The sequence below is a fragment of the Suricata suricatta genome, chromosome 2 (genome assembly GCF_006229205.1).
Source record: "Suricata suricatta isolate VVHF042 chromosome 2, meerkat_22Aug2017_6uvM2_HiC, whole genome shotgun sequence".
Classification (NCBI taxonomy): domain Eukaryota; kingdom Metazoa; phylum Chordata; class Mammalia; order Carnivora; family Herpestidae; genus Suricata; species Suricata suricatta.
In genome coordinates this window covers 93608580-93628430 of record NC_043701.1, presented here as the reverse complement: position 1 = coordinate 93628430, position 19851 = coordinate 93608580, and the positions used below count along the sequence as shown (strand labels likewise).

Here is a 19851-nt window from a genome sequence, read left to right as displayed (position 1 = left end):
TATATTAGTGCTTCAAATAACAATTCAGCAGCAGGTCTGATATAGATCAGCACTTCAATGTAATGATGAGAGTGACTGATTATTATAAATACCTACACAGCAATAAAGTGATATGAAAATAACTATCATTTCTATTGGTGATAAGGTCTTGCTTTACTTATATGGCTATGGTTTGTTGCCTACATTTATATGAAAAGAAATAACTTCCTAAAGTCAAAGAGCTAAAAAAAAGGGCAAGTAATTGTTTTACTAAAGAATAATAATGTAATTTTTTCCCAAGTTCTCGAGCCCCATGAATTTTATCCAGGGACTCCTAGTAAGTCTGTGAACTCAAATTTGAGAACTTCAGAGACAGAAATATGCCTATCATCCATTCATTTACCTCTGCTTCTAAATGGCTTCTTAAATCTGCTGCAGGTAGTAAAATCAGATAGACAATCAAGTACACTAGTTATATATGTAACAAGTTAGTAGAAACTTAGCAACTACAAGAAGGTGTTTCTATACCTCTATAAATGTGCTTTCTGCATCTATTTTTGCATTTCAGAAGTGCTGTTTCTGATTTTCAACTATACTTCAGATAGTTCAATTGCTAAAAATGCATCACTGGATAATTCACTCTGGATGAGCATATTAATAATGTCACAATTCAAGTATACCTCAATATACCAAAACAAAATGCACAGCTTTTAGGCAGGTACAGCCGACATTATCTTCATCACAAAACAATAATGCGTTATTTTCTTTTAAAAGCATTGTCATTTATTCCAGTTACCCCCAGATTTATTACAAAAAAGGAATGCATATGGATATGGAAATGAAATGCAGACACTTCTCTTACTAGCCTGACTTTCAAGTGAATGGACCATAAACTACTATTTACCTAGAATGTTGCACAACTTCCTAGGACTTCTGGCTATTCTTTTTCCATTTTGTTCAAGTAAGAGTCTCAAGTATTTTCCAAGCTACATTTGTGTTGTATATTTTGTGTTCAAATACCTCAACTATATGCTGAGACTTTTGCTGCATGTTTAGAATTGTTGAAATGATATCAACAATAAAATTCAAAACTATTAACTCAAAATGCCTAATCATTTATTCCTTATGTTGTAAATGTAATTGTTATTTCTCCACTCTCCCATATTTTCTTCTAATTAGGAAACTAATTTGAGGGGCACCTGACTGGTTCAGTATATTAAGTGTCTGACTCTTGTTTTGGCTCAGGTCATGATCTCAGGGTTTGTGAGTTCAAGCCCCACATTGGGCTCTGCACTGTCTGACTGTCTGACAGTGCAGAGCCTGCTTGAGATCCTGTCTCTTTCTCCCTCTCTCTGCCCCTCCTGTGCTCTCTCTCTCAAAATAAATAAATAAAAAAAACTTTAAAATGAAAAAAGGAAACTAGTTTGATTACAAAATTAGTGAGAGACAAAGATTTGAACATAGATTCTGACACCAAAATGAGCTCTTCTGTAATTTCCTTTAACTTTTCATCTTTACTTCTGGTTTGTTATTTGAACGGTTCACTTTTCCACTGTCCTGCTTTTCTGAACAGAGATGAAATGAATTATCTTACCATCTAGATTCTAGTAGGTATTAACAGCTGAAACTCAGTGCTTTTGTCCAAGGCCTACTGCTACAAGGAAACTATGACATTCCCCTTTAATATTTATATTATTTTTAACACTATTTCTATTAAAAGGAAATGTTGAACGAGTGACCATTGTCAGAAACACGTTTATGTTAGTTAAAATATTATAAGAAATATGAATATGTGGTCTAAGCCTTGGAAAGAAGTGGCAGTGATAGGAGAACAGCAATTACAAAAAAACATGCAAGTGAATAGGATCAAGTTCTTTCTAGGTTTTGATAACGGGGAAAAGATTAGAGACGGGATAGCTGTGGACATACTAAGATAGGGGTAGAATCATCAGTGAGAGAACAAGTAAAAAAGTCAACTTCGCTAAAATCCATTTAGCTCTGGTTCAGTATTCTTTCGACTCTGTGGACAAATAAACTGTGTGGACAGAGGACATGTTGAGCCACACGCTTTGTAGACACAGGGGATGAAGCACATACATCCATCATTAACTGATCAAATGGACTAACATAGCCTCATATATTTAACAAGTTTGTTTCTTGGTACTTACCTGTTGACTGGTTTAACACATGACTTCTAAGAGACTTTTTTTGAAGGGCTAATCAAGGATTTTTTTTATATTTCCTCAGGAAAAACTCAAAGCTAAGTACAAATTCATTTATGCAGGTAACTGCCTCACAAGTGGGCCCTCCCCCTGCCAGGCAGACATTCACAGTGGGACAAAAGGAGTAAGAGGATCACTAAAACGGATGAAACATTTTATCAGAAAGAAGATGGTAATTCAAGACTAACATATGTTATTTGATTTATCCCTCAATTAATAGTTGTTCTTTACATGTCAAAATAACATTTATTTGCTGAGAACTATAAAAATGCTCTGTTTGTAAAAGAAACATTTTTTATCATCTCAAAACGACTTTTTAGGAATTTTCTTTTAATGTTTATTTATTTTTGAGAGAGAGACAGAGTGTGAGCAGAGGAGGGGCAGAGAGAGAGGGAGACAGAATCCAAAGCATGTTCCAAGCTCTGAGCTGTCAGCACAGAGCCCGACATGGGGCTTGAACTCACAAACCATGAGATCATGACTTGCGCCAAAGTCTGATACTTAACCGACTGAACCACCTGGTGCCTCTACAATGACTTGAATTATGCCAAAGAAAGGAAAAACTGTTATTCACACAATAAAGAAATTTGCATATAGTTCACTATGTGAAGGCAATGAAAGCAGAGAATATATAAATATGTTGAAAAGAAAGAAAAGATATATTTTGTTGTAAATTAATTTGAACTGAAGAAACTATTTTTTTTATGTTGACAACAGTATAAACCCAGGGGGTATTGTAATCAAGTGAATTAATTTCATTCAATTTTATTGTTGGAACATGACACTTAATAGTCATACCAACGTTCTTAAACTGTAACCTGAAGGTATTTAGATCTGAATGAGAGTATTTTAAATAATATTTTAATGTCTGTTTATATATTTTGAGAGAGAGAGAACGAGAGAGTGAGAAAGAGAGAGTGAGCACATGAGCACAGGTGGGGCAGAGAGACAGGGAGAGAGAGAGAATCCCAAGCAGGCTTCATGCTGTCAGTGCAGAGCCCAATACCAGCCTCCACCTCATGAACCTTGAGATTATAACCTGAGCCATCTTCATCGACTTAGCCACCCAGGAGCTCCTGTATGAGAGTATTTTTAAAAGATACACTAAGAACTTCATGGTAAAATTTGATGTAGGGTTTAGGTTAGGACACAAAGATACCTATTCCTTTCAATGTAGGCCTTAATTCTGGTGGTTAATTAAAAAATTAGCATAGATTTTAAATAACTAATTCAGACAATTTATTTAAAACTTCAACACAAATATGAGTGAGCATTTTTGTTGTAGAGAACATTTAATATGTAAAGAAATGAGAGGAGAAGAGAGGAAGGAAGAAAAAGAGTACTAGCCAAGAATCAGCTTTAATTTAAATCACCTTTATATTAGAACTGAAATTTTTGTCATAGTATCAACCAATTCTTTTTTAAAAAATCAGATCGCTAATTAGATATCCAAATACAAATGAAAACACTAGTTGTTTTGACTTAATTTATCTTTTACTTTCAGGGGTATTAAACGAAACTATTTTTAAAGATTTATTCAAAATGCTATGATAGTAAAATTTTAGCATCTCTGACACAATAATATCTTCCAAATCAGTCTCTAAAATCCTTGAGCATTGTACTTGGGGCAGAAGTGACTTTAGGTGGAATGCAAAAACATTAGATGAACTTGTTTCTGTAAATTCTACCTACTTTTTACTATAGGTTTTGGCCCATTTCTAGCTTCATTTTGGGACTCCTCTCAATTGGAGGATGACTTCTGGCATAGGACAGTGAAGAACCATATTGACTGCCTGTGGAGAACTTTCAGACCAAAACAACATAATGCATTTGCCAGGTGGTTAGAAAAAGAACAAAGAAAGCCAGGGGTGAGCTACTTGGAAGAATAACTATACAGCTGTCTGGTCATCTTAACCTCCACCCAGTTTATAGCAGCATCTCTAGAAAATAATGCTGGCATACTCAGGCCTGTAGGAGATGACACATACAAACAGTTGCCCAGATGTGATGCTCTGTGGTTTTCTTTTTCTTTCTTTCTTTTTTTTTTTTTTTAGTGTTTTATTTATTTTTGAGACAGAGAGAGGCAGAGCATGAGCGGGGAGGGGCAGAGAGACAGGGAGACACAGAATCTGAAGCAGGCTCCAGGCTCTGAGCTGTCAGCACAGAGCCCGACGCAGGGCTCGAACCCACGAACGTGCGATCATGACCTGAGCCGAAGCCAGACGCTTAACTGACTGAGCCACCCAGCTGCCCCTGTGGTTTTTCATTTAAGTGTCTGGGGACCAGTCAGTGTCTATCACAGACTGTGCTCATGGAATTAAGGGCCTAGAGCCCCAAAATGGCCTCTGCAGTGTGCATCCAAGTACTCTATTCTCAAGCATTTTATGAAACACTGTTTTCTTTAGTGGAAAAAATCCAATGAAAGTGTCATGCAATGTTATCTAACTACAAATTCAGAGTAAGCCCTTTGATTTTAACCCCAATTATTTCAGGTAGTAAAATAAATTAGTTTTCTCACCTATGAAATATGTGATGTTTTAGATAGCCTCTACTACAGTCTCTGAGTTCTAATATATCCTTTCCTCTACATCTATCTTTTCCTTATTAAACTGTAAGTACTCAAGAGAGGGCCAATTATTAAATCAGTTATAATTTATGTTTGTATAATTTTCTAAGGGAACAAGTCACCTTGTAAGGAAACATGGTATGTTGAGTAGAAAAGATGTAAGAAGGGAAAACAGATAAAGAGGGGTAAGAGGCTAGAGAGATTATGGACAAACTCATCTTGGCATAAAAAGCAATGAAGAGCTTCCCCCAAAATGGATAAAGAAACATAACATAATAAAGGTCCTGGTGCATTGTACCGAGGCTAAAAAGACATAGAAACCATGTTTCTTAGATCTATGCCTAAAATATATGACGCTAATACTACTTTCTATGCTACCTTCCAAGATGACACTTGATGTTTGAACTTCACTTGGCAAAAAATGAACAAAAAAGAAAACAAAATGATGAGTTCCTAGCAGCCAGTTCTGAGAAATGGACTCATTACAGCTTGCCTCCTTGGCAGGGGAAAAAAGAGCCAAATATAAACATTCCTCCTTCCCGAGGGAGATTCCTGGATTTAAAAGCAAGGAACACCTTTTCTAGATTTCTGTCTTTGCTCCATGTGTCTTCTATTGTTTGGGTTTATCTTAACTTGGGTACAAGGTTGTTTTGTTGGTTTTTTGTTTTTTTTTAGATTAAACTCTTCACCATTCTTAATGCTAATGAGATTTATCCACAATTCAAAAATATACTTCCGTTTAAGTGGAACTCCATGAAGAAAGAAAAGGGATCATAAAGACATCTGATAAAACCAAACACCTCTCTATTCAATTTTACCAAACTTGTGAATTATTATGCTTTGTTTGTGTTTGTGGAGTTGCCTCTTTCAATATGTTTTCAATAGACAACAAGGCACCAAAAACCATGGGTAAATAACAGATATTAAAAATAGCTACTACCTAACAATGTTACTGGAACAATTAAGAGTGCAAAAAATTCTCTCATATGAGAAGCCAACTAAAAACAAAGGTTGGCATGGTGCTGGTTCTTTGGTTCTTTTTAAATTAATAAAACACACTTGCTCTAAACTCATCTCTCACACTTAAAAACTATTTAGGTTGTTTTTATTTGTTTTCAACCCCCATTAAAATACACAATAGTCAATCCTATTCTTTGTGGACTTCCGCTTTTTTCCTTCTTTTTTATACATTTCCAGAGTGCCAGCATACATTTGTATGTGTGGACTATATGTATGACTTATTTTCATACTCAGAGAGCATGGGAATTGTTCTTGAAGAAAGCCTCTTTCTAGCCAGATTCCATGAGGTCATGTTATTGAAATGCATGCATAACACAAAATTCATTTATTCATTTGGTGTGTAGTAGAACACACACCAAATGCTAAGGAACATAGCCAAAAAGTTAATCTCTGCAACACAAAAGAAGACCAGTAGAGATCCTGAGCATTGTCCATATGCTTGTAGAGAGCTGCTGACCAAGGGGAACTATACTTTTGTATTCAAATCCATGAGACCATAGCATTATTAGGAAACACGTATTTTTTTTTTTTACCACATGTACAATAGAATAAAAACAGTGACCTCCATTCTCTTTGCAAAAAGCCCAGTAGCATTTCCAGACTCATAACTTTTCAAGTCTTTTAATGCATTTTAAATAGAAGTCCTATCACTACTGCCTTTAAGTAGCAAAACGGGACTCTGGGAAAACATAAAGGATCTGAAATGCCCCATTAGGTCTACCAAAGAAAACAATTTAATGTCTGTCTTAAAGGCAGACATCTACAGAGAGATGAATCTGACAAAACAGAAAACATGAACTGAATTATCAAAAATCTTATTTTAAAGACCTAGTATGTCCTAACATTTCATAAATTCCTAAAAGATAGTACTTACATTTTGCTGTCACTTTGTACCCCCCCAGAGGAGGGGCATGGCCTTCTAATGCATCAAATCCAGCGGAAACTAGGACCATGTCTGGATCAAACTCTTTGGCCACAGGCGTCACTACAGTCCTGCACAGTAAAAAGGCAACCAGTTACACATGGGAATGGTGAATACCTTTAAAAACTGTGTAGTGAAAATGACTTGGCACAACCTCAAGAACTTCCCAAGAATAAGGAGAAGGGGACAAGAAAACACCATTTGAACAGATCAAAAAGTTATCATTTCCTTAATAGTGAATCACTGTTATTTTAGCATCCCAATTCAGTCTTTTTCTTTCATCTTTCTTCCCCCTCTAAATTAAAAAAAAAAAAAAAGCTTTACAGGTACATTCTAAAGCCCATCATATTACATGCACATCTGTGGCTGCTTTATCCCACTGCCTATAAAAAAAAGTGCTTCTTCCAAGGGAGTGACTAATGTTTTACAGAGGAAAGTCGAAGCTTTAGTGAAAACCTGGCTTGCTCCAGTTAGTGAGAACTTGGTGTAAATTTGAACTATAAATTTCTTTAGAGAAAAAGTTGCTTTCCAAACTTAAAAAAAACATTTTAAAATATTTGTCATGGTAGGGGGTAACTCCTGCAAAGGAAAAACACAAAATTCCTTTAATAGAATCCAGACTATAACGGTGAGCGAGTCTGAGGTCAGAGACCCCGGAACGCGGCAGCCTCATCCGCGACAGCAGCCCCTGCTGGCCCCACTCTGGCACTTCAGCGGTCACCTCTTCCGCCTTCTCAGGCCGCCCTAAGCCCTGCATCCTCAGTGCTGGACTTGTTAGAAAATGATCAATAGATGTTACTGGGATTCATAAAATAAAAATAATAATGTAGGCTTCAAGACTAATGTGCCATTATTAAAATTCAAATTTTCAAGGACTATTTAATAAATTGGGAAACTGCCCCAAACAGCAAGTTTAAAAAGGTTTGTACTGTGTGTTTAGGGGAAATAACTGCACTAAATATTAAAACTGTTAACCTTAAGTCATGACAAAATTGAGTTCTTTTAATTTTTTATTTTTTAATTATTATTCTTGCTTTTTATTTTTTATTATCTCATATTTTTATAGTGACCATATATTAGTTCAACACTTAAAAATTTAAATAAGTTGTTAAAGTTATAGAATAAAGATAATTATGTGAAATTTACCTAGATAGAGATATAAATGAATGAAATAAATGTTTTTCATAATTCCACTACTGTTATGAAAGTATAAAAGTTTACTATTTCAAACTCATCAATGTAGATGTAAGTGATTTTCATGCTAGTCTTTCTAACAACTGTAAAGCCACTCATATCTGAGTTCAGCCACCAATGAAACTAAGTGAAAACCTACTTTTGTTTATGATACACAGTTTCATTATTTTATTCTTCAACATAATTAAAAGTCTCTAATAAAGCTACATTATCAAGAGTGATACCTTCAATCCTTTTCCTTTCCTATAACGCCAACACTTACATTATAATTTTCATAAAGGTGTTACATATCACCAATTCACTACTTTCATAGGAGTGAAATACCATGTGATATATGTATTTGGAATATTATATATTGGAATACATTGTCCTAAAGAATCAAGAGCGCTTGATCAAGGAAGTCTATTTAGTATGATTAATCCTATGTACTCCTTTAGCAAACAAACAATACTCTTAGGAAAACATCCAGGTAGATGATCAAACAAAATTGTCATCCAATCACATGCATCATAGTAACCAGTTTTCCATCTCCTTTCTCACTCTGGGACAAGTTTCTCCCCATTCTCTTCTCCCCCCGCCCCCCCTCCCGCATCACTCTATACTTGCACGAGTGATTGAATGGTGCACATCCGTCAAGGCACAGCTCATTATCTTCTCCATAATGGGTTCTCTCTACATATGGGTATTAGTTATATACGTATATAGTTTTGAAGAACAAATACAGTAAAGGAGTCAAGAATTGCCAATATAATTTGAATACATTACAAACACAGATATAAACTACAGAGAGGAAAGTTAAAACATAAGTGTAAGTGTCTGCAGTGGAAGCTACAAAAAGAAAGACTTTTCTCTTCCTAGAGAAACAAACTGACTAAAGAGAAAATACCAAGAGACTGACAGTTGAGAGTCACTCAGACCAACAATCAGGTTTTTTCCTCAGTCTTCCCATAGCGAATGTATCACTCAAAAAGTCCCACTCAACATAGAAAACTCTCACTTATCTTTTCAGTGCCCTTTCCTCAAATATGAATGATTGTTTGAAGAAAATTTCTAGCATAAAAGACAATAAAACATGCAAACAAATAGAAGAAAGGGAACTCAGAATCAGAGAAAATTCAGGGAAGACACTACAATTACAAAAATTAGGAATATCCTCAAAGACATAAAATAGTATGTCTAGAGAATGAAAACAAGGCGTTGTTAAAAGAAGAAAAAAGCTAACAAAACATATAATAGACTATTTAAAAGATAAAGTTGAAAAGTTCTGTCACATGGCATTACACAAAACAAAGACTTGGAAAACTGACAATATTAGATCAAACACTTAAAGAACCCATTTAGGAAGTCAACATACAAAGAAAAGTCAAAGGGATTCCCCCCTTCCTTTTTTCCACTCATCTTATTAAGAAATAATTGACATAGAAAACTGTATTAGTTTAAGGTATCCACCATAATGGTTTATATTTTCTGTATTGTGAAATGATTACCAGTATAGGTTCAGCTAACATCCTTCTCATCTAGATAAAATAGAAAGAAAAGAAAGAACAAAGAAGAAAGTATTTTCCTCATGATAAGAACTCAGAATTAGCTTTCATGACACTTTCCAATTTATCACACAGCAGTGTTAGCTATAGTCATCATGTTGTACATTACTACTATTCATTTATCTTCTAACTAGAAGTTTGTACCTTTGACCACCTTGCCCCTACATTCTGCCTGTGATAACAATTCTGATCTCTTTTCTTGAGTTTGTCTTTTTTGTTTGTTGTTGTTTGCTTTGTTTTTTACATGCCACATATAAGTGAGACCATAAAGTATTTGTCTTTCTCTGACTTACTTCATACATTTAGCATAACATCTTCAAGTTCCATCCATTTTATTGTAAACGGTAGGATTTTTCTCTTTTTTTACGGCCAATAATATTCTTTATCCATTCTTCCACAATCTTGGTAGTTTCTACATCTTGGCTATGAAAAATAAAGCTGCTAAGAACATAAGGGTGCAGATTCTTTTTTTAATTTTTAATTATTTTTGAATATAATACAATTTATTTTTTTAACATATGCGATTATTTTCCATCATTTACAATACAGAGTTATGACACTCCAAACAGAAAAGCAAAGTAAAAAATCAGAACCCCAACTTCTATTTCATGTAATTAGACTTATACAGAAATTAGAAGGTTAAGTACCAACTAGTTAATCACCTAATTTCACAGCTATCTGAAGTGGCGATCTTTATATAGCAGCTTATCTATGATACATTCAAGATACATGATACAATTTATTACTTGCCCATAAGTTACAACACAGCCTGCTTAATACCTTTCCCTAAATTCCACCTCTATACTACAATATGCTTGAGGTCCATGCAGAAAAATAGCTACCTTTTATATAGGAAATGGATGATTAAGTCTTTGGTGTTGTAAAAGCAATTTCATTTAAACATAACCACCCCCACCACCAAAAAAAGAAGAGGAAAAAAAAAGTAACGAAAATAATAAGTGTTTTCATATCCTGAGGATATACTCTCAGAAGTGGAAATGGATCATATATATGGTAGTTCTATATTTAATATTTTGAGGATCTCCATACTGTTTTCCATTATGGCTGCACCAATATACAGTTCCACCAACAGTGACAAGGTTTCTGTTTTCTCCACGCCAATGCCTGTTCTTCTTGCAGGGGCTTCATGGTTTCAGCACTTATATTTAAATCTTTAATCCATTTCAAGTTAATTTTTGTGACTGGTATAAGATATTCTTTTATGTGTGATACATTCTTTTATGTGTTATATATTCTTTTATGTGTGAATATCCACTTATCACACACCACTTACGGAAGAGACTGTCCTTTTTTCATGGAGTATTCTTGGCTCCCTTCTCAAATTTTAGTTGACTGTATATGCTTGAGTTTATTTCTGGGCTCTGCATTCTGTCCCATTGTTCTATTTTTCTGTTTTTGTGCCAGTACCATACTATTTTGATAAATTTGCTTTATAATACAGCTTGAAATCAGGAAATGTGATGTTTCCTGCTTTGTTCTTTCTCAAGATTTCTTTGACTACTTGGGAGTCTTTTGTGGTTCTATATAAATTTTAGGAATGTTTCTTCTACCTCTGTAAAAATGCCATTGAATCTTGACAGATTGCATGAATCAACATATTATTTTTGATACTATTGCAAACGGAATTGATTTCTTTCTTTTTCAGAAAATTCATTGTTAGTGTACAGAATGCTACTGGTTTTTGTATGTTAATTTAGTATGCTACAACTTTACTGAATTCACTGATTATATCTAAGAGTCTCTGGTTGTCTTTTAGATTTTCTCTATATAAAATCATGTCATCTGTAAAGAAAGACAATTTTACTTCTTCCTTTCCAATTTTGATATTTTTTTTCTTTTTTGCTTGATTGCTCCAGCTAGAGCCTCTAGTACTCTTCTGAATAGGAGCAATGAGAGTAGGAACTCTTGTCTTGTTCCTGATTTTAGAAGAAAAGCCTGTAACATTTCAACAACATTAGCTGAGGGCTTCTCATATATGGACTTCATTGTACTAAAGTGATGTATCACATCAGTTGATTTATATCTGTGTTGAACCACACCTGTTTTCTAGGTATAAATCCCACTTGATCATGGTGAATGATTCTTTCTCATGTTTTGCTTAACCCAGTTTGGCAGTATTTTATTGAATATTTTTGCATAAATATTAATCAGGGATAGTGACCTGTAGTATTTAAGTGTGCTTTTCTGTTTTTTTCTGGATAATACTTAGCTTTGTAAAAGGAATTTTTGGAAAAGTTTGAGGAAGATCTGTGTTAATTATTAAGTGTTAGAATTCACCAGTGAAGCCATCTGATCCTGGTTTCTCTTTGTTGGGAAATTCTGGTCACTGATTCCATCTCCTTACTAGTAATTGATCTATTCATATTTTATCTTTCTTCCTGAACAGTCTTGGTAAGCTGTATGCTTCTGGAAATTTTCTCATGTCTCAGGTCTTTTGGTTATTCAGTTTTTTGGCAAATAGTTATTCACGACAGACTCTTATTATCCTTTGAATTTTGGTGATGTCAGTTTTTTGATGTCTCCTTTTGAATTTTTAATTTTGTTGATTTGGGTGTTTTATCTTTTTTCCTTGGTTAGTCTAGGTAAATGTCAATTATGTTTATCTTTTCAAAGAAGCAATTCTTACTTTGATTAATCTTTTATTTTTTCTGTTTTCTATTTTATTTTCCATCTCTATTATTTCTTTCCTTTTGATAACTTCATGCTGTTTGTTCTTTTTCTAGTTTCCTAAAGTAAAAGAATTAGACAGTTTATTTGGTATCTGTCTTGCTTCTTAGTATTGGTGTTTATTGCTATAAATTTCCCTCTTTGAACTGCTTCTACTAACATCCCACAAAGATTGGTATGTTATGTTCCCATTTTCATTTGTCTAAAGAAATCTTTTTATTTCTCCCATTGATTTCTTCTTTGATCCACTGGTTGTTCAGGAGAGTGTTGTTTAATTTTATGTGTTTGTGAATTTTCAAGGTTTCTTCTCATTATTTATTTCTAGTTTCGTGTCATTGTGGTCAGAGAAGATACTTGATATTGATTTCAATATTCTTGACTTTGCTAAGACTAATATGTAGTCTAACATATGGTCTATCCTAGAAAAAGTTCCATGTGTGCTTTGAGAAGAATGCATTTTGCTGTCATTGGGTAGAATATTCTGTATATGTCTGTTACATCCATTTGGTCTATAGCATTATTCAAGTCTGATCTTTCCTTATCAATTCTCTGTCTGGATGATCTATCTATTGTTTAGAGTGAGTATTAAAGTCCTCAACTACTATTGAATTACTGTTTATTTCTCCTTTTAGCTCTGCTAGTTTTTGCTTTACATATTTAGGTAATCCAACACATAAGTATTTATACTTGTTTTATCTTCTTGATGTATTGACCCCTTTATCATGATATTGGGATCTTCTTTGCCTCTTTTTACCATTTTCAGTTTAAAGTCTATTTTGTCTGGTGTAAGTACAACAACTCCTGCTTTTTTAGGGTTACTATTTGTTTGAAATATCTTTTCCCCTTATTTCACTCTCAGTCTGTGTGCATCATTATGGCTAAAGTGAGTCTCTTGTAAGCAGCATATTGTTGGGTCTTCTTTTTTGTTTCCATTCAGTCAATCTATGTCTAATAATTTAATCCATTATATTTAAAGTAATAATAATTTTTATTTTTTAAAAGTTTATGTTTATTTACTTTTGAGAGAGAGACAGAGTGGGAGAGACAGGGACACACAGAATCCACAGCAGTCTCCAGGCTTTCAGCTGTCAGCACAGAGCTTGATGCGGGGCTCAAACCCATGAGATTATGACTTGAACTAAAGTGAGATGCCTAACTGATTGAGCCACGCAGGCATCCCTAAAATAATAATTTTTAAAGTTAAAAAAATATATAATTGAAGTATAGTTGATACAGAATATTAAATTAGTTTCAAGTCTACAACATAGTGATTCAACAATTATATACATTAGGAAATGCTCACCACAATAAGTATATTACAATATTATTAACTATATCCCTATGCTATACATTTCATCACCATGACTTTTTTATTTTAAAACTGGAAGTTTGTACCTCTTAATTTCCTTCACACATTTCACCCATGTTTAAAGTATTGATAAGGACCTAGTATTGACTGTTTTTTTTTTTTTTTGGTTTCTACACATTTCACCCATGTTTAAAGTATTGATAAGGACCTAGTATTGACTGTTTTTTTTTTTTTTTTGGTTTCTATTTGTTTTGTAGATCCACAGTTCTTGTTTCTTATTCTGCTGCTTTTTCTGTGTTTTGATGCCTTTTGGTATCAGTATGCTTTGACTTCATTGTTGTGTTCTTTGGTGTAGTCACAATAGGATTTCCCTGTTCTAACTATGAGGCTTACATAAAATATCTTAAGCTTCTAACACTTTATTTTAAACTAATAACCATTTAACTTCAATACAACTCATAAAATTAACACCTTTATTTCTATTTCCCCTCACATTTCAGGTTGCTGTTACAATTTACATGTTTTTTAAACATACATACTGTGTAACTAATAACAGATTATTATAGTTATGATTATTTTATCTATGTTCTTTTTTTAACATTTAAACTAGATTTGTGAGTTATCTGCCACTATTAACATATTTCAGAATCTAACCTTGATTACATGTTAACCATTATCAGTGAGGTTTATAATGCCTTTTAATGTTTTCTTACTATTAATTAGTGTTCTTTTACTACTGCTCAAAAAAATGCCTTTAGCATTTCTTGTAAGGCAGGTCTGGTGGTAATGAACTCCCTTAGCTTCTGTTTATTCAGAAACGTCTTTATCATTCCTTTGTTTCTGAATGATAGCTTCACTAGGTACAGAATTCCTGGTTGAAAGTTATTTTCTTTCAAAATTTTGAATATGCTGTCCCAATCTCTTCTGGCCTAAAAAATTCTGTTGAGAAATCTACTGACAGTCTTATGGGGATTCTCTTGCATATAACATCTCTTTTTCTCTTGCTGTTCTTAAAACTCTTTTTTACTTTTGACAACTTACTTATGATATGTTTCAGTTTAGCCCTATTTTGTTTTCAACCTATTTGTGTTTCTTTGGACCTCATGGATCTGGATGAGGTTTGGTACATTTTCAACCATTATTGTTTTAAATATACATTTTGTCCCCTTCTCTTTCTCTTCTCCTTCTGGAATTCCCATAATGTGAACATTGTTCTTTTCATTATACCCAATAATTCCTATAGGCTTTCTTCATTGCTTTTTTTTTCCTTCCTTTTTTTTTTTTTTTCCATTTTGCTCCTCTGGGTAATTTCCAATATCCTGTCCTTCAGGCTGCTTATTCTTTCTTCTGCAATGTGGAGTCTACTTTTGAACTACTTTTGAATTTTTCAGTTCAATTATTATGTTTTGCAACTCTAGGATTTTTTTTATTGTTGTTATTTCCTTGTCAATCTTTTCATTTTGTTCATGCATTGCTTCACTAATCTCTTGAAGTTGTGTTTTCTTGTAGTTCACTAAGTTTCAATAAAAGGATTATTCTGAATTCTTTGTTTGGTGATTCATAGATCTCCATTTATTTGGAGATAGTTATTAGAACTTTATTAGTTTCCTTTGCTGATATCTATTTGATTTTTTGTGAGCCTTGATTCCTTGTGTTGGTATCTGCACATGCGAATAATCATCCTCCTCTCAACTTCACAGGTTTGCTTTGGCAGAGATAGTTTTTCAGCAGTAAGCTGAGTTTGGGTCTGTGGGCATGTCAACTGGTAATGTCCTTGGGCAGGTGGGGCCCGCCCGTTATGGTTTATTTTGGTTTGGGGAAAGGCTGTTGTTTGAGCCCTGAGGATGGGAATGGAGAAGTGTGCTACTTGTTGAAAACAGCTGAGTAAGACAGCTACTTGGTACCCTTACCCAAGTATGACTGCAAGATGGTTTCCACAGTTGCCTGAATTCTCTAGACAGTCTTACTAAAATGGTCAGGACTGGGTAATATATTCAGTAACAGATGAAGCTATGAATTCATTTCCTTGCCCTGGCAGGGAAGCATGATGAGGACAAAGCCCTGTATAGTTTGTTGCTTGGGGATCTGAACTGAAACTGTGCCCCATAGGGTTAATGAGGTTGAAACTAGAAGAAACTTTCGAGCTTGGTTTTCAGAGAACTATTTTCCCCTAATCGGCTATTGTATCTTTTCAGACACCACTAAAATTCTACTAGCTGGCTCTGCAGAAGTCTGGATGCAAGGCCAACTGATAAGGTTTCAGCCTAAGAACAAGTAAGACCCTGCATTCCTTACTCAAGATAATGAGCCCCAAACTCCATCCAGTTTATACAGCTCTCAGAGCATGCCCATTGCCCCTCTTCCTTGTCCTATGATAACCTCCTGATGTCAAGGTTGAGTTTTGCCTTGTTCTGATGTTAAGTATCCACCTTAAATTGAACATGGGATATATGTGCATATATATATATATATATATATATATATATATATATATATATACACACACACACACACATACAATATGTATGTATGTATATATGTATGTATTCATGTATATATGTATGTGTGTGTGTGTATATATATATATGCTCAATGAGCATGATCCATCTTTTCTTATGAATAGTTCTAAGTTTCTTTGCCTTTTAAAATCAGTATGTGTGTAATCTCAACCCCTATAGTTACAAAAACTTGTTTTCTCCCCCTTCAGGGAGGTGGATTTGAGGCTTGCCCCCCTGTCTCATTTGGCTGCCTCTCAAATAAACCCTTTCCTCCTGCATACTTGATATCTCAGTTATTGACTTTGCTGGGCATCAGGCAGATGGACCTGGGTTTGGTTACAGAATCAGGCTATAGCTTTCCCAGATCACATGAGTCTACCAGTTCTGCTCTGCAGTTGGGGAAGCCACAGGCCATGGTCAAGTACCACACATTCAAATGCTACTGGATGTAGGGCTGTTGAATGGGCTATGCAACTTATCCACACACTCTGGCTAGGTGCTCTGGTCAGACAGGCTGAAGACTGTATTCAGCAATGAGTGGGGCTACAAATTATGTTCCCCATAATTGGCTCAAAACCAAGTATAAAGCTCTTTGTTGTCTTAATTCAAGCCAGTCAGCAACCCCAAATTCCCTGACCATAGAGGTCCACTGGCTTTGCTGTGTGGACTATCATCTCTGCCCACTCACTTCATGGCTCAAGTGCCACTGGGCTGCAGAGCCTCCAGGAGTTGTCTTCAGCCTTTCTGGTTAGATAAAACAGAAATGCACTGTCTACAGTATGTAAAGTTATGTCTCAGATCCCTTCCCTCGGTGGCAGTGGGAGGGGTCAGGGTGGCTCCAGACTACTTTCAATTTCCCAGATAGGCTCTGTTGTTGGAGCTACCCTCAGCCTTGTCTATGAATTCATTAATCTTCCTGTCTGTGCACAGTAGAGGAATAGTCCACTCCTAGTACTGGCTTTGCTTTCGGGGCAATCAGCTCTGCCTGCCCACCTCTTAGGTTTAAGTGCCACTGGGCCAGAGTTCCCAGGAATTATCTCCAACCCTTCTGCTCTAGTGGGGCCAGAAGACACTTTCCAAAGTGAGTGGGGCTGCAATTCAACTCACTGCCTGGCCCTGGCAAACCAGGCTCTAAGGCCTGCAAAACTCCTCCTATGAGGATTTGAATCAAGTAGATCTGCACTTCATAATGTACTCTGGTCAAAATGCACTCCTGACTTGGTTCTGCAGATGAGCAAAACTACTGACTGGGATTATTACTTAGGCACCGCAGGTATGAACATGGGCAGTTAATATCCATGTACTGGTTGTTGCAAACCCCTGCCTTCTCCACCACAATCAGATCCTCAGGGGTTGAGCCCCACAGATGTCCCCACAATCCTTGTGGTGTGAGATCAGAGTAGGGTCTCCTGCAAAGCAACCTACAATGCTGGGAGTGGTCTTGTCCCCTCTGGGTTCTCTTTTCCCCCTGAAGGAACCAGAGGCTCGAGGGAGACCTCTCTGTGTGGTGATGTGCCATTCAGGTTAAGAGCAATGTGGTTACCCCTCTAACACAGCTTGTTTTGGACTCTGTGGTGCACGGGGGTTGCTTCAGCCTTATCCCCATGCTCTAGAATTCTCCCAGTGATGATGTCTTTTCCTTGAATAGTTGTTAATTGTTCTTTTGATGGGGAGCAAAGTCAGGAACAATCTACATCACCATGTTGGTTATATCACTACTTGGGAATCTTTTTAAAATTTAGAATGTCCTATTCATCCAAACTGCCAATCAAAACTGAGAGTTGAATAATAAAGTTTCAGATATTCAAACTCTCAACAACAAAAAAATAGTATCTCAAATTCTTTAAAAAATAAGGGGGTGGATGGCACTTGGCTGGCTCAGTTGATAGAATATGCGACTCTTGATCTTGGGGTTGTATGATTCCCATGTTGGGTACAGAGATTACTTTAAGAAATTTTAAAAATAGTATCTCTCCAAAGAGGACATCCAGATGGCCTACAGGCACATGAAACGATGCTCAACATCACTCATCATCAGGGAAATACAAACCAAAACCACACTGAGATACCACCTCATGCCAGTCAGAGTGGCTAAAATGAACAAATCAGGAGACTATAGATGTTGGCGAGGGTGTGGAGAGACGGGCACCCTCCTACACTGTTGGTGGCAATGTAAACTGTTGCAGCTGCTCTGGAAAACAGTGTGGAGGTTCCTCAAAAAACTATCCATAGAACTCCCTTATGACCCAGCAATAGCCCTGCTAGGGATTTACCCAAGGGATACAGAAATGCTGACACATAGGGCCACAGGTACCCCAATGTTCATAGCAGCACTGTCAACAATAGCCAAAACATGTAAAGAGCCTAAATGTCCATCACCTGATGAATGGATCAAGAAGATGTGGTATATATACACAATGGAGTACTACATGGCAATGAGAAAGAATGAAATCTGGCCATTTGTAGCAAAGTGGATGGACCTCGAGGGTGTTATGCTAAGCGAAAGAAGTCAGGCGGAGAAGGACAGATACCATATGTTTGCACTCATAGGTCTAACAGGAGAACAGGAGAAACCTAATGGAGTACCTGGGGAAGGGGAAGAGGGAAAGAGTTGGGGAGAGAGAGGGATGCGAAACTTGAGAGACTACTGAATATTGAAAATGAACTGAGGGTTGAAGGGGGAGGGGGACGGGGAAAGGAGGTGGTGGTAATGGAGGAGAGCACTTGTGGGGAAGATCCCTGGGTGTTATATGGAAACCAATTTGACAATAAACTATTTTTAAAAAGTAGTATCTCTCACAAATATTTTCACAGGAAAGTAATGAATGTTATACTCCATTCAAATGAAGGGATATAGTAAGAAAGAATGAAACACAAACCATTCACCTCATCAAAACATTTTTGAAAATGTTCATTTTTGCCAAAAGTCAGAAAAAAACCTACTATTACTTTAGAAAAATATAGTAGAAATTCATATGAAATAGAATAGGTTTTCATCCCAAAGCAACTATTTTGTTAACAAAGACATCTTACCCACTTCCAAGAGATTTATATCTATTTATCCACATATCTCAAAATAATACAGATTCTACTAGTTTCCATCTGACTCAAATACCATGTTTGTTACGTATATCATTCTTGAATTCACAAATATATGGTTTTTCCAATTTCACACAGAGTTTCAAAATGCTCTCTTTCAGGACTAATCCTATACACTTGAATTTACTCAAAACAATAAGAAAAATGAAAAACTGGAATAAAATACATGCTTAGAATTGTGTCTGAGTGGTAGTTGTTTGTTTAATGAGTTAGTGATACATAATTGTAAGAGTTGTGATGCTGCGCTACAATATATGCGGTATCCTGAAGAACTACATGGTAATGGGTGCTTAATAGTGGTATTGGTAAGGTTCATTCATTTATTTCAACAAGTATATAATGAGTGTCTATTATGTTGCAAATTCTGTTGGATTAACGACATGCTAAATATTGAACTGTATCTTTATTTTCTTCTCTAAAGTTGTTCATGCTTAGTTCCCTGATACACTGATGAAACTAAGACACCACAGATCTTTTTATTGAGGCAATTATTTTAGCAATGTATGCTAAGTGTTTGTACTCTTCTGTCTACACCAGGGTAGACTGATTTTTAATTCAGAATATCTATCATGTCTGAAAGACTAAAAACCACATTTGGGTGAAATATAAGAGAAAAAAACTAAAATTTTTCTTAAATGGGGCAAATCCTCAAAGGCATTCATTTAAAATTTTATCTAAACAATTAAGTTTTTTGAATAAAGATAGTAAACAAAACATATGTGTTTGTCTCCTATCTTTTCCTATTGGAAGGAAAGTACAGGAATATATATATATATATATATATATATATATATATATATATATATATAT

The 19851-nt window shown here is 35.4% G+C and overlaps 1 protein-coding gene across 1 annotated transcript in view; it reads right to left on the bottom strand.

Annotated features, from left to right (window-relative positions):
- HDAC9 (histone deacetylase 9) overlaps positions 1–19851 on the bottom strand; it is a 912954-nt gene that overhangs the window by 127574 nt on the left and 765529 nt on the right. The window contains exon 24 of the mRNA XM_029929772.1: positions 6662–6780. Coding sequence (XP_029785632.1) covers positions 6662–6780 — 119 coding nt within the window. The remainder of the gene's footprint in view (positions 1–6661; positions 6781–19851) is intronic.